Source organism: Humulus lupulus, chromosome 5 (assembly GCF_963169125.1).
Source record: "Humulus lupulus chromosome 5, drHumLupu1.1, whole genome shotgun sequence".
Taxonomy (NCBI): domain Eukaryota; kingdom Viridiplantae; phylum Streptophyta; class Magnoliopsida; order Rosales; family Cannabaceae; genus Humulus; species Humulus lupulus.
The window spans coordinates 4,485,474-4,501,534 of NC_084797.1; the positions used below are offsets into that span (position 1 = coordinate 4,485,474).

General features: G+C 33.1%; 2 protein-coding genes across 2 annotated transcripts; one reads left to right on the plus strand and one right to left on the minus strand.

Annotated features, from left to right (window-relative positions):
* Positions 1-125: 125 nt before the first annotated feature.
* On the minus strand, positions 126-4,636 carry LOC133834234 (protein ACCELERATED CELL DEATH 6-like). Its single transcript, XM_062263773.1, has 5 exons — positions 4,158-4,636; positions 3,953-4,008; positions 2,027-2,651; positions 890-1,428; positions 126-807 (listed from the first exon to the last, which is right to left on the minus strand). The coding sequence occupies exons 1-5, from the start codon at positions 4,231-4,233 to the stop codon at positions 256-258; spliced, it is 1,848 nt and encodes a 615-aa protein (XP_062119757.1). The 5' UTR covers positions 4,234-4,636; the 3' UTR covers positions 126-255.
* A 5,480-nt stretch (positions 4,637-10,116) lies between these two features.
* LOC133777827 (uncharacterized) lies at positions 10,117-15,426 on the plus strand. Its single transcript, XM_062217576.1, has 4 exons — positions 10,117-10,452; positions 10,540-10,627; positions 10,705-10,908; positions 15,421-15,426. The coding sequence occupies exons 1-4, from the start codon at positions 10,127-10,129 to the stop codon at positions 15,424-15,426; spliced, it is 624 nt and encodes a 207-aa protein (XP_062073560.1). The 5' UTR covers positions 10,117-10,126.
* Positions 15,427-16,061: the final 635 nt, after the last annotated feature.

Below are 16,061 nucleotides of genomic sequence, written 5' to 3' on the forward strand. Positions count from 1 at the left end.
AGAACTAACTAACTAAACATAATAATAAAACTGAAAGAAAAAGAACCCAAACACCACAATAACATTTAGTTAAAGTGGCTGAACCAACACCATAATAACATTTATATATTGTAATAATATTCAAATAATTAAAATAAATTTATTAATAATAAATTTAAAATTTTGAGTTTACTCTTATATATTTATCACTTGCACAAGTTATGACTACAAGTTTAATGAGTATATATATGAAAATTATTCCTAAATTATACACTCTTATTCATGCATTATTATGTAGAATGTGATAACGAAGAAAAACGATCCAATAAAACAAGTGGTGATGGCAAGGGGAGCAGAAAGTGACAACACTGCGTATGTACCAGTGACAAATGCTATCATCATTAAGGCCAGGGCATAGATGGTTAAGCTCATGCAAAACTTATAGTAATTCCACTTCCTGTGATCATTTACTCCTTCTACAAATGTTATATTAAGAAAGATGTTCAAAAAAACAGATGTAGCAGAGAGCAACATGGCCATTGTGTTTGTTATGATGAAGGCCTGAAATGCTGTGTTGTTCCTCAGTACAGCACTCCCTTGTTGTCGATGTCCAACCTCGTCGCTTATGTAACCTCCTGGCATCGTAAATCCAGCTGCAAATGTCACTGTCGCAATCAATGTAGAAGTAACTAGACTAGATTCTTTAATTTTTGTAATGATTTCCTTCTGCATATAATTAATGTTCTTGCGATTGAGTTCGAGTTCTAGGATATGTATTCCCACAGAAGGCTCTATGAAGTATTTATTGAAGAGATCCAGCATTCTTACCTGTTATATATATAGTGATCAATTTACAATAAGATATAACACAGCTAGATAAAAGTCAAACTATAGAAATTTAAATAATTACCTCATATTGTTTGAATTGAATCATATACTCATCTCGAATATTGTTGTTTTGTTTGTTGAGTGACATCCTATTCACTTTGGGATGAGACAACAAAGCTTTTAGAACGGGCAGATTCCATGAGGAAGTGGCAGCCATATGAAGCAATGGGGTATTTCCTTCCTTATCTTTTCTATTTAAAATTAATGATGATGCGTGTTCTAAGATGAAGTTTACGTTGGAGAGATATGTAGTCGACACAGCATGGTGTAGAACATTTCTGCCTTCATTGTCAACTTCTTCGTAGCTATCTGGACAACTTGTCAGAATTTCCTTCATTATCTTATCACCACAACACTCATTGTAAGCTGCAATGTGAAGTGTTGTCATGCCTTCCTTATTTTTGATGTATGCACTACTTTCATTATTTTCTAGCAACATTTTTGTAATCTCCACCACATTTGATGAGTAGAAGAAAGCAACATAGTGCAGTGGAATACAACCATCATCATCTACTTGTTTTGTCAGAAAATCTACTTTGTCCACAAACATTTTTGTTATTCCTGAAGAATTTAAGTAAATTATCTACAACATTAATAACAACAACAACAATAATAATAATAATAATAATAATAATAATAATAATGAAATAGAGAAATAGAGTCTATTTATTGGTGGAAGAAGGATGTTATACTTTCTTGTATACTTACATAGTTACATTCTTTGTACACGCATGATTATCAATGTATCTATAATATTTATTATATTATTTAATTATATGAATATATATTTATATAAGTTAGAGTAAGTAATAATAAAAAAAATAATATGATTTTTAAAAATATATATAAATAATAATAATTAGGATTATGTATTAAATATTATTGTAATACTGATATTTTATAATATTTTAATTATATTAATATAATTAATAAATATCTATAGTGTATCGTATTTTTTAATTAATTTTAAAAGTATAATCCATTAAATATTTGTAAGATTTTGTTAAAGTTGACAGAGAAAAAAATCATTAAAGCAAGAATAAGTTAAATATATAATTTTTATATATATAAAGATATAAAGATACACATAGTCAAAATTCATTTTAAGTGTACCCTAAAGAAATAACAAATTAGAAAGAAAAAAAAAGTTAATTATTACCTATATTTGTAGAAGCTACATGCAGTGCAGTACTGCCCTTAGGGCCACTGGTAGCTAGTGACAAACAATTATTTAGTATTACATTAACCAAATCTTGGTGTCGGCACTGGACGACTATGTAGAGTGGCGTCTCGCCTGCTTTATTAGCCGAATACAAGAAATCAAGGTCTTCTCTCATCAATATCTGCACAACCTCAAGATGACCGAACCGCGCAACCTCGTGCAACGTAGTGTCCTCTTCCTCATTCTTCATCCTTATCATCGTTTGGACACCAGAGATGTCCTCTTCAAGGTCCTGTGGTTGGGATAATTTTGCATGTTCAATTAGAAAATCAACAATGCGGTGATGGTCGTACCTTGCTGCCATGAGTAAGGGAGTCTCTTCTCTTGCATTAGTTTGCATCAACAGTGCTGGACACAAGTCTAGGATCCCTTCCACGAAGATTGTTTGATTAGTGGTTCTTGAAGTAGTGATGATATGGACATGGAGCACTGTATTTCTTTCTGGGGTCAATAACAGTTGGAGTTCACTGACCTTTTCCCTGAAGACTTCAAGTTCGCCATCAGTTGCAGCTTGGAATAGCTTGCGATCCATGCAAATGCGCTCACTATGGATGTTTGTTTTCTGATAATCACTAGTGTTGTCAGATGGCTCATGAGAAGAAGAAGAAGAAGAAGAAGTCATTGCTGTTTAAATTTATATGTTATTGTAGTAATATTCATTGCATGCATACATATAATGTCACAACCTGAGCCTAAGGCTGTGGCTGATTTGTAATATCTATAACTTAGGTGGTCAAAGGTCAAACTTTGAACCTTTTTGTAAAATAGTCTTTATAAATGATCATTTAGTTTATATTAAATAGTACTATAATTATAAGTCAAATTAATGGAATAACTCCTATAACTATATATAAAAATATTAATGATAAAAGCATGACCATTTATCATTATACATAGAACAATAATATCCCCACAGTTATGTAGTCACCAAACAATTAAATTTAATAAGTCATAAACACCCAAAATAATACTTAGCATCCACCATTCATCATTCCTAACTATTACATAACTAATTTAAATATACTGATCATTAGATTCCACATCAAATATACATATATAATGTTCAAAAGATAAAACAATGACACTAAATAGAACTAGGCTAAACACATTCGCTCCATCAATAATTCACATTATCCACATTCGCGTCACTAGGCTCCCGAAATGGGAGAGATATAGGGGGTGAGCTTATAAAGCCCAGTAGAAAAGCAACTAATAACATAGGAACCAAAAGTTTAATAAAACCCTTGCATAGTTAGCTTTGAATACAAAACATATATCATCATGTATGAACCAAAATAGAGAGAAACCACAAATAATCATAATAGCATAGCTACAAGTGCACATCACATCGTCCACTAGATCCCTAGTTCCCGTTACCCACCATAGAAAAACTGACATCTTAAATCGGGTAACCGGACCTGATAACTACCACTAGGGGGAGGCTTAGAACACTTCCTGTATATAGATGCTAGGTCTTTACACCTACAGGTGAGTAGACACCTGATCTACCTATGATGGCACAGAGACTAGGCCATGAAACAACAACATGCACAAATCATGATTACTATGGCTCTCATCGATATAACCAAATGCAAGTAAACATGAAAAGAAAGAAACACATTCCCTTTATATTTTAGAAAATTGTGCATCATAACAACTGCATTTCAATAAAACCAAAAAAGCATAACCTACATAAATAAGTGAACAAAAATATATTTGACACTCAGTGCCCTCAAAACAGATAAGAAAACATGCAGATTAATTTTTCAATTTTTTAAACATTTTATAAATATCAAAATTGGAATATATTTAATGCAATTCAATACGAGTAAAATAAGTACAATAGTCAAGTTGAGTCCCTACCTCCTTAGAATTTTCAATCCGAGCTAAAACCGACGCTGTTGAGCTTAACGATGATCCTACAATGATTTAGTCCAATTTTAATATCACGCTTTTCCTACGTGCATTAAATGAGAAAATGATTATCATCATTGAATTCCTTATTCAAAATCGTGTCCAACGATATATAATATGACCATATTTAAAATTTTAAGTTCTGGAATCTCACCCAAGCGGTGCAAAGTAGTGGTTGGTGGCAGCAGTGAGCGGTGTATCAGAAACATCGATGAAGGTAGGTGTGACATATATCAAAATGACCACATCGGCGAGTAGATCACATTCATGTGAACCATCGGTCCAAAAGGTGCTCACACTAGTAGAAACGTCGCCGGAAAGTGGAGGAGATACCCAAAATCTCGCCGGAGAAAAATGACGAGTTGACCAAAATGACTAAGTGGGTTTTGTTCCTCTCTCCACGCTGTTTCCAAAGGTACTAACCAGTCGTCGAGGGGTGGTTGAAGTTGGCCGGAAAACACAGTCAAAGTTGACGGACCAAAACTTTGACTAATTATTTCGAACAGACGGTGAGTTTGGCAGCGCCGCTTGGTGATTGAGGTCGTCGGAGCAAGACGAATCCAATGAGCCGCCGCGTGTCAAAAATGGTGGTTGCCGAAGGTTGGGTCTTTGTGGTGGTGGTGTGTTGCCGTGGAGAGAAGAGAGAGAGAGAGAGAGAAAGGGGAAAGAGAAAGAAAAAGAAAAAAAAAAAAAAAAAAGAAGAAAGAATCATTTGACTATTTTGACTTAAAGTGGGTCCCACCCATAAAAAGATATTATTTAAATTAAATTTTGCTTTTAGTGTGGAGTGTTAATATTCCCGACCCCTCAAATTGTATTATTGTTTTTTTTTACTGATCATAATTACATATTCATTTATTGAAGAATGAAAAAGTATAAAGTAAATACTCTTGGCACTTCTTTACATTTTTACAGAATATTTTTATGGCGTTAATTATAATTTTATATACCCTTTACGTTATTATATTCATTTTCCAAATTTAGTTTATTTTATTGGATTCTTTTTCCCCTTTTACCACTTTATAATTAATTACTTATCCATAAGTCAACTAAATATCTTCACATAATTTTAAAACATAAGCCTATTTCTTAATATACACCATTTCTAATTTATTAGGTATTCAAAGAAACTAGATTATTCCATTTAAGAAACTAAAATTTTAAACAATATTATAGCTAATAATGGTAGAAGAAAATATGGATGTGAGTGTGAAACATATTGAGATTTTATTATTGGCTTCAATCACTACAAGAAACCAGTTCTTTGCCGGCGTAATTCGTAATTGCGCCGGCAAAAATCACTTTCACCGGCGCAATTCATGAATTGCGCCGGCAAAAATCAAACCTTATGCCGGCGCAATTTAACGCCGGAAAAGATGACTTTTGCCGGCGCAAGTCGGGGTTGCGCCGGCAAAAGTAATGCCAGATTTTTCAAAATAAGCGTACAAACTTTTGCCGGCGCATTTCACCTAACGCGCCGGCAAAAGTCAACGTGTTTTTAAATTTTTACACGTTTGAAATAAAAAGTAGGTGGGCTTACTTTTGCCGGCGCGTTTCGTTGCGCCGGCAAAAGTGAACAAACGCGCCGGCAAAAGTCGAGATAATTAAAACGACATCGTTTTACTTTAGGGTTTACTTAAACACTTTTGTCGGCGCATTTTTAGACTTTTGCCGGCGCAACGAAACGCGCCGGCAAAAGTCTTAACGATATATCTCAGCCGCAGCCTCCTTCTTCCCCATTTCTGTTCTGAATTTTTGAAAGCAAAGCTCTCTCTCTCTCCTCTGTGATAGTCTCCGACCACCGGTGTCCCATAATCCCACGCCGTGGCTCAAGTTATATATTGAAGCATCTCTCAAGGTTAGTAAAATGAGAAATTTTTTAACATTTTTGGATTTTTTTCTCAATATTATGTTTTGTAATTGTATTTTTTTTTTGTTATTCTCTCCCTATGAACAGGTGTGTTGTAACTCTCTCGGTGAAACAAATGCAAAGGTTAGTTTATATATATATTTATATATGTTTATATATATTTCGGTTTATATATATATATTTATATATGATTATATATATATGTATATATTTATATATATTAGTTATATCCGAATATATATATATATATGTATATATTTATATATATGTATATATTTATATATATTAGTTATATCCGAATATATATATGTATATATTTATATATATTAGTTTATATATATGTATATATTTATATATATTAGTTATATCCGAATATATATATATATATTAGTTATATCTGAATATATATATACTTAAATTTGGTTTTTTTTTTTTATATATCTGTATATATGTTTGTATATGGATATATGTTTATGTATTTCTGTAAATGGGTGTGTATATATGTTTATTTAATGTTAAATTTTTGTAGAAATTGATTAATATAAATGTATGTGTGTGATATTTGTTATTATAATTATATTTTTCTGTTTATAAAATAAATAAATGTGTAGTTTTAAAAAAATGATATTAATAATGAAAAAGAAAATATAATTTTAGTATTTATTAAAAAAAATTTGATTTGAGAATGTATATTTTTTTAATTTTAATGCTTAATATGTATATTAAAAAATAGATTAGATTATGTATATTAAAAAAAAATATATTATATTTTTTATATTAAATATTATTTGTTTATAAATATTTACTAAATAAATTGTTTTGATGTTACTGATATAGAAAGATTTGATATATGTTATTAATCTTGGTTTATGTTGTGCATGTTATGAGAATGTTCTGTATATTGCTCTGGGACTATTCTGGTTATATATGTGTTTAATTTGTAGGTTTTTAAATTTTTGGGATAGTTTGAAATATAGTCGTTATGCTGCCCAATTTTTGTTGGAGTTAGTAAAATTAATAAAAGTTTAATAATTAATTAAATAAATATTTAAGTATAATTAAAAATTCATCAAAAAAATAATTTTTAACTATAATTTAAATAAAATAAAATTACCAATCATAATAATTAATAATTAATAATTAATTTTAACATTAATATTAGATGTTTTGTAATTGAAAAAGTTAAAAATATAAATGATTTAATAAAATATAAATATAATAAAATTATTATTGATTAAGTAAATAATCCAATACAAATTAAAGAATTTAATAAAAAATTACAAAATGGAGATTAATGTATAATTAAATTAATTTTAAATTAAAAGTAATAAATAAGTAAATGTTAAAGTAGACTAGTCAACGGACACGTGGCAGTACATGATTGATAAAATTTGTTATTATTCTTAAAATATTTTTTAATTTAACAAAAAAATAAAATTTACATTTTTTAAAAAAAAATTCAAAATTTTTTTCAACTTAAGATTAAGTATGAAAAATACATTTTTTTTAAAATTTAATTTTATATTGTTAATATCCTCAAAATTTTTAATTTATTATTATTAAAATCTTCCTATTTATCATTTTGTCTACTTGTTTTCAATTAAAGATTAAGTAATTTTGTTTAAAATCTAAGCAATAATTTAAGATTAAATATTTTTTTTACTTAATCCTAAATAATTGATTAAAAGCAGCAAATTTGATTTTTTTTTTGTAAAAAATGAAAAAAAAAATTATTTTTTGTTACCTTTAAATTGGAAAACAATAAATTGGATTTTTTAAAAAAAATAAAAAATATAAAATGTTTTTTTTTATGAAAAATTATTTAAAATAATAATAATAATAATGTGTACCAATCATGTGGTGTCACGTGTCATTTAAGTGTTAGTAAGTTGTAAGTTTGAGTAATTTAGCCGGAAATATCTCTATAAATAATTATTTTTGCCAGAGATAGGATATTATTATCAGTTAGTGATAATTAGGGAGACAAACAGTCATGAAATACTTTGACTATCATTTCCCTTATTTTAAGACAATTATTAATATTTTCTTAATTATTTCGCTTAAAGATGGCAACCGACAGAAGCTGGATGAGTGCGAGGAATCGTTGGTCTCTGGAGTATAGAAATGGTGTTAAGGAGTTCTTCGATATCGCCAAAAATCAGTTGAACGATCGGGGTTTGGTTCGCTGTCCGTGCAAGAAATGTGGGAATGTTAAGTTCCAGCCTATAAATGCAATTTCGATGCATTTATTCAACAATGGCATCGTACAGTCCTACAAAGTGTGGCATTACCATGGAGAGGCGCTGCCGTCGCCACCAGCTGTGGTACGAGATCATGATAGAGATGAGATAGCGGATATCCTGGAGGATGTTTACGCTGAAGATGACGTTCCCCATGGAAACTATAATGATCCTCAACATCGCGACAAGTATGACAATTTATTTAAGGAGATGTCAAGTGAACTGTACCCGGGTTGCCGAAAGTATTCCGCGTTGAACTTCTTGGTGAAGCTGATGCATCTCAAAGTAATTAACAAGTGCAGCAATCATTACTTTGATGGTTTGCTGGAATTGTTAGTCGACGCTATGCCTGACGGAACAATTTTACCTAAGTCTAACTATGAGGCGAAGGCAAAGTTGCGGAGTATTGGATTGGGATATGAGTCCATCGATGCTTGCAAGCATGACTGTGCACTGTTTTGGAAGGAGAATGCGAATTTGGAATTCTGTCCGGTTTGTGGTGAGTGTCGCTGGCAAGATAATCGTGGGAACGGGAAGAAAGTGGCCCATAAGGTCATGCGGTACTTTCCGTTGACGCCGAGATTGAAAAGGCTGTACAGTTCCAGATATACTGCAGAGGATATGAGATGGCACTATTCTAAAAGGCCAAGGGAAGATGGTGTGATGAGGCACCCCGCTGACAGTAAGGCGTGGAAGCACCTTGATGAGTTGTACCCATCTTTCGCAGCCGAACCTCGATATGTTAGGCTTGGGTTGGCTACAGATGGTTTCAATCCTTTTGGGAACATGAGCAACTCTTACAGCATGTGGCCTGTAATACTTGTCCCATACAACTTGCCGCCGTGGAAGTGCATGAAACCACAGTCATTAATGTTGTCTATTCTTATTCCAGGTCCTTCTTCACCTGGAAAAGATATCGATGTCTATATGAGACCTTTGGTTGACGAGTTGAAGGAGTTATGGATGAATGGTGTCGAGACAAGAGATGCATACAATAGTACATTGTTCAATATGCGTGCAGCAGTCTTGTGGACCATTAACGACTACCCAGCTTATGCTATGATGTCTGGGTGGAGCACAAAAGGGTACAAGGCGTGTCCCACATGCAATGAAGAAACTCCCTCTGTAGGGATTAGAAGTAAAATTGCATACATTGGCCATAGGAGATTTCTTGATATGGATCATGAATGGAGGAGCAAACGAGCACTATTCGACGGTAACAGGGAACTCAGGCCACCACCGAAACATTACTCCGGTGATGATGTTTTGAAGCAATTAGAGAATTTGCTGATTAGACATCCTGGGAAACACAAAGAATTTGGTGGTGTGAAACGCAAAAGGGCTCCGATTGAACTTAATTGGTCGAAGAAGAGCATATTTTTCGAGCTTGATTATTGGAAGGAGTTATTGTTGAGGCATAATTTGGACGTAATGCACATTGAGAAGAATGTTTGCGACAGTGTCTTGGGAACTTTGTTGAACTTAGAGGGAAAATCTAAAGACACTGACAAGGCAAGACTTGATCTAGCAGACATGAAAATTAGGGAAAAACTCCACCTCCGCAAAGAGGGAAACAAGTGGAAGAAACCGCACGCCAGTTACACCCTCAGTGTCCCGGAGCGTCGAGTTTTCTGTGAATTTGTGAAGTCAGTTGAATTCCCGGACGGTTTTGCTGCAAACCTTTCGAAGAATGTCAATGTCAATGATGGCAAGATAACTGGGTTGAAATCACATGATTGCCACGTGTTGTTTCAGCAGTTGTTGCCCGCCGCACTTAGGTCGTTTTTGGTTCCGGAAGTTCGGAAGCCAATTATTGAGTTGTGCGGTTTTTTCAAAAAACTTTGTGCACGGACTTTGAATGTGAAAGACCTTGAGAAGATGGAGACAGACATTATCACTATTTTATGCAAGTTGGAAATGATATTTCCTCCAGCATTTTTCGATATTATGGTGCATTTGGTTTTGCACCTTCCGAAAGAGGCAATTCTTGGCGGTCCCGTGCACTTTAGGTGGATGTATCCCATTGAACGTTCGATGGGAGTTTATAAACAATATGTAAGAAATCGTGCACGTCCTGAAGGTTCAATCGCAGAAGCTTACGTGGTGAACGAGGCTTTAACCTTTTGCTCAATGTACCTGCGGGGGGTTGAGACTCGATTCAATCGACCTGAGAGGAATGACGATCGCGTTGAATCCCAACCAAATCGGGAATATTCTATTTATAAGGCTGTTGGTCGTCCATTTGGTAAGAAATCAAATATGCTCCTCAATCCGCAGTTAAAGCAAAAGGCTGAGTGGTATATCTTGAACAATTGTGCCGAAATTAAGGAGTACCTTAGGTGTGTTTTCTAGTATTTTTTCAATAATGATGTTTGGTTTATATACCGAGTAAATGCCAAAATCATAGTTTTTTTGTTCATTTGTAGTGAGCATATGGATGAATTAAGAAGACGGGGGGGCTTGAATCTTGAAGTTCAACAAAAAACTGATTTTCCTCAGTGGTTCAAAGAAAGAGTATGTATATTAGTCAATTCTTTTCTGAAACCCCAATTAGTCAATCCAAAACTAACTTTCAATGTTAATGTTGATAGGTGAACGGTTTGCATGAGTCAACACCTACTGAAGTGAATAATGAATTGTATGCTCTCGCAAACAAATCAAGCGGCACCGTGTATTCATATCCAGGGATGATAGTGAATGGTGTGAAATTTGTGACTCGTGGTCGTGATATGAAGCTTAAAACACAAAATTGCGGTGTAATGGTGCCAAGTGAGGAAGGAGTGAACTACTATGGAGTTTTGGAAGAAGTAATTGAATTGTCCTACTTGATGGGTTACAGTGTTGTCCTATTCAAGTGTAGATGGTTCAATACAAGTAGAATTAAAGTGAAATCCAATTTTACGAGCGTATATGTGAAAGAAGAATGTTATAAAGATGATCCTTTCGTTCTCGCATCTCAAGCGAAGTTGGTGTATTATCTTCGAGATGTGAAAAATGGGGATGATTGGAGGCTCGTTAATGAATACATTCCAAGGAATGTATGGGATTTCACAAATTCCGATGTTGATGATACTGAGACCACAAATGATATACCAATATTGCAAGAAGTTAATTCTTCTTCATTTCAGTTGTGGGTAGAACTTCCAATTTTTGATAATCTTCAGTATGATCGGGTTGATGTCAATGCCACTGAAGTGCACAACGTTGATGATTTGGTTGGCGAAGGTTCAGATGAATTTGTTGTCGATGATGAAGTTGAATTTGAAGACGACACGTTGGTCGAGTATGAAGACGATGAGGATGACGATAATGTTCTAGTCGATAGTGATAGTGATAGTGATGTTCGTAATGATGTTGTAGTTAGTGATGACGAGGACAGTGATATGTAATTTAAACAAGTGTATGTAACTTTTTATTTAATTCAATGAAAAGTTTATTTATTATCATTAATTAATGATAGTATTAGATATAGGTACACATGCACCTATTGGATGCTTTGGGGATAGTCAATGTATTCATGTACTGGTACTCATTTTTTCAATATATTTGATGAAATATGTTGAAAAAATGGGTAGTCGCACATGTCTGCTTACTATCTCCAAGGGATCTATTAGGTCGGAATAGGGTAGGTTGGGAAAGACAATAAGTAATAAAATGTTAATTCAATAACAAAAAATAATAGTGATGCACCTAGTGGATGCCTTGGGGATAGACAATGTATTCATGTACTGGTACTCATTTTTTCAATATATTTGATGAAATATGTTGAAAAAATGGGTAGTCGCACATGTCTGCTTACTATCTCCAAGGGATCTACTAGGTCGGAATATGGTAGGTTGGGAAAGACAATAAGTAATAAAATGTTAATTCAATAACAAAAAATAATAGCGATGCACCTAGTGGATGCCTTGGGGATAGTCAATGTATTCATGTACTGGTACTCATTTTTTCAATATATTTGATGAAATATGTTGAAAAAATGGGTAGTCGCACATGTCTGCTTACTATCTCCAAGGAATCTATTAGGTCGGAATAGGGTAGGTTGGGAAAGACAATAAGTAATAAAATGTTAATTCAATAACAAAAAATAATAGTGATGCACCTAGTGGATGCCTTGGGGATAGACAATGTATTCATGTACTGCTACTCATTTTTTCAAAATGTTTGATGAAATATTTTGAAAAAGTGTGTAGTCGCACATGTCTGCTTACTATCTCCAAGGGATCTACTAGGTCGGAATAGGGTAGGTTAGGAAAGACAATAAGTAATAAAATGTTAATTCAATAACAAAAAATAATAGTGATGCACCTAGTGGATGTCTTGGGGATAGACAATGTATTCATGTACTGCTCCTCATTTTTTTTAAATGTTTGATAAACATTTTAAAAAACTGAGGAGAAGTACATGACTTCTTACTATCTCCAAGGGATCCACTAGGTCGGAATAGGGTAGGTTTGGAAATACCATAATGAATAAATGTTAATTTTATAACAAAAAACAATAGACATACATAATTTGAATTAGTTAATTAATGAATATTTTAATGTAGAATGGCCGAAACAAGTAATGACACAGGTGGTGGCTCCAAGAGAGGCAGGGGAGCTTATTACGGTGCCAATATCGAGAAGGAGCTGGCCATCAAAAAAGTTACTCATTTGAAAGTAGAGTTTGATAAAGAAACTGGAAAAGTTATTCAAAAGTACGGCAAGTGGTTCAACAATTCTATGGCTCGTTATTTGCGTAGCACCGTACCCCCAACTACACTAGCTTGGGAACAAGTAAAACCAGCTGATATCGAAGTTATTCGAAAGAGACTATCTGTAAGCATTCTTTAAACCTTTAATAACTCATTATTAAATATTTTGTCTATCTTCAAAATATTTTAACAAATTCCAATTTTAATTGTGATTTTAGGAAAAATTCATTTATCCAGAAGACAATCCAGTAATCAACGATGCCATGGTAAGACAAATGCAAAAACATCTGACTGATTGGCGCCACACGATGAAGAAACACTGGGTAGATGTTGGAGGAGAGGTGGACAATGAGAGAGCGAAGTCAAAACCTTTTGTGTCGATCACTTCTTCTGATTGGGCAGTTCTGTGTGATTTTTGGGTTTCTGATTCTCACCAGGTATGCCGTACATTTTACATTAATTTTTAATTATAAAATTACAATTTAGATTAATGAGTACTGTTTTCTTTTTGAAGCGTATATCGAAGAAAAATAAAGAAGCTCGAGCTAAAATGACCATACCAGGAGGACACGGTTCCAAATCCATCGTTGCCCATGTTTATGATCACGTAAATTATAATAACTTATATCCTTACATTTACGAAAATATTATAAATGTCACAATGTTTAAATAATTTGCTTTTTTAGATGGACCCATCTACTGGCCAGCTCCCGAGCATGATCGACACATTCGAGCACCTGCACAAGAAGAAGGATAAGTGGATTAGTGATGCAGCGGCGACAAAACATGTAAGTTGCATAACCTTAACTAATTTATGATCATTTAACTTTAAAAAAGTTTAGTAAATAATTAATAAATATTAATTATTAATTGTTGTTGTCAATTAGTAATTATTTATTAATTATTAATTAAATTTTTAACAATGAAATCTTTATAATCTATGTGCCAATATTTTTATGATTAATGATTGTGGACTAAGATAAAAAAAGAATGTAATTAATGTTGTCCCCGTATCAGGGAGCTTGTGGACTAAAGTAAATTTGGTCATGAAAATCCATATCTGAATCAAAAACATGTAAATATAGTTGATGTATATGTTTGGAGACGTAAATTCCTCATTAATGGAATTAACTGCACTTACCGTATATATCAACAACATCTTCATGATTTTGATTCAGATATGGATTTTCATGACCAAATTTACTTTAGCCCACTTGCTCCCTGATACGGGAACAAAATTAATTACATTCTTTTTCAGTCACTGGTCTGCAGTCATTAATGATAGGATGTTGGCAGATAGATAATAAAGTTATATTTTATATGTTGTTATATTAAAAATTTATAAGTTAGGTTTTCAAATAATGTTATATTGGAATTCGAAATACGTGCTTTTTATTGTGCAGAATGAGATGACCGAACGTCGAGCATCGCAGAGTACGGCCCCTGCATCATCTGCTGCTTCTTGTGTCGGCGATAATGTCGACGGTCATTTCCCGCCTGATATGGATATTGTCACGGATGTCCTTGGACCCCGCTCGCGTTATAAGAAAGGGTTTGGGGGGTTGCCTAGGTTGAAGGCAATTGGCGCAAAGAGGGCAGCATCTTCGTCAACTTCTCAAATGTCCGGGCAATTGCCACCTGAAGTGGACACCATTTTGCAGCAAAATCAGGACATTATGCTAGAAAATCAGAACCTAAAGAAGCATACGACTAAACTTGAGAGTCGTCAACGATGTCAAGATCTCCTGCTCAGTGCTTTGTTGAAGCAGGTTGGTCAATTGGCTCCTGGTTTTACTGTTGACTTACCAGACCAGGATTCGGACGAGGACGATGATGCTGATGGGGGCGGGAATGATGAGGCGGCCAGTACTCATTTGTAGAACTTTTTTTCTATTTATTTAAAATTTAATTTATGAGACATTTATTTTACTAAATTACTTTTATATTTTAATGTTTGGTGGAGACAATAAATATTAATAGTTGTAATTTTTTGTTTATTTATTTATAAAATTTTAATTTTATTTTTATTTCTAATTAAATAATATTACTAAAAAATTAAATAATTATTAATATATTAAAATTGAAAATTATTAATTAATATTAATATATTGAAAATAATATTAATAATTTAATAAAAATTATTATTTTAAAAATACTTTTACCGGCGCAAAATTACGTCGGCAAAGAGTTTCAATCTTACCTTCACATATACACTTTTACCGGCGCAAAAATGCGCCACTAAAAAATTAAACTATTGCCGGCGCATTATTGCGCCGCTAAAAGTGTTTTCCACAATATCGTGACAGATTTTTTTACCGGCGCATTTATATTTTCACCGGCGTATTTTTTCGTCGCAAAAAAAGTCCATTGCCGGCGCATTATATTTGCGTCGGCAAAAGTGACATTAGCGACGGAGATACGACGCAATTCTTTGCCAGCGCAAAATTGCGTCGGCAAAAACTCCATAGTTTTTGCCGGCGCAAAACCATACTTTTGCCGGCGCAAATTTGCGCCGGCAAAAGTCTCCTTTTTTGTAGTGAATTCTCATTAGGCAATTTTTTTTGTTTAAAATTTTGTTATTAATAATTGTATTTTATGTTATATATCATAGATATGACTCTTCAAAAATATGTTGTAGTGTGTGCTTGAATAAGAAGTTATTGCTATTTAAATTTAGGATTATTTGCAGTTTGTAGCATTTAAGTATTCAAGTTATTTTTTTGGCGACGAAAATACTTTTCGTCTATGTTTTGGTGTAGTTTGGTACAACCGTCAATTCTCACCATTAAATTTGTCTATCAAACGTAGGAAAAATTACCCAATAAAAGAGATATTTGCAGCAAAATTACCCAATTTAAGAGATGTATGAGGTAAAAGTACCCAAGTTATAAGCAAATTTCACATCATGTACGCAGACTTAACTGCGAAACAGACAGCAGTACTAAATAGGTTATAATTTCTTTCAAGTACCAAAAATAGAAAATGCCCTTACGGTAAGAGCAACCTCTACCTAAGAAAATTCCAATAAATTTATATACTAGTTAAAAGGTGACAGTTTTTTTAACTCGTTAATGGGTACTATTTTATTTTACCATGGCATTATGTGTTGACGAGTTGAATGTATAAATATATATAAATATATGGGTGCACTCTTAATGGTTACTACCAATGGATAGTTACTTTAATATTATCTATTAGATTAATATCAATGGTCCATATTTATAGTTGTTAATTAATCTTTCTAAAAATAAA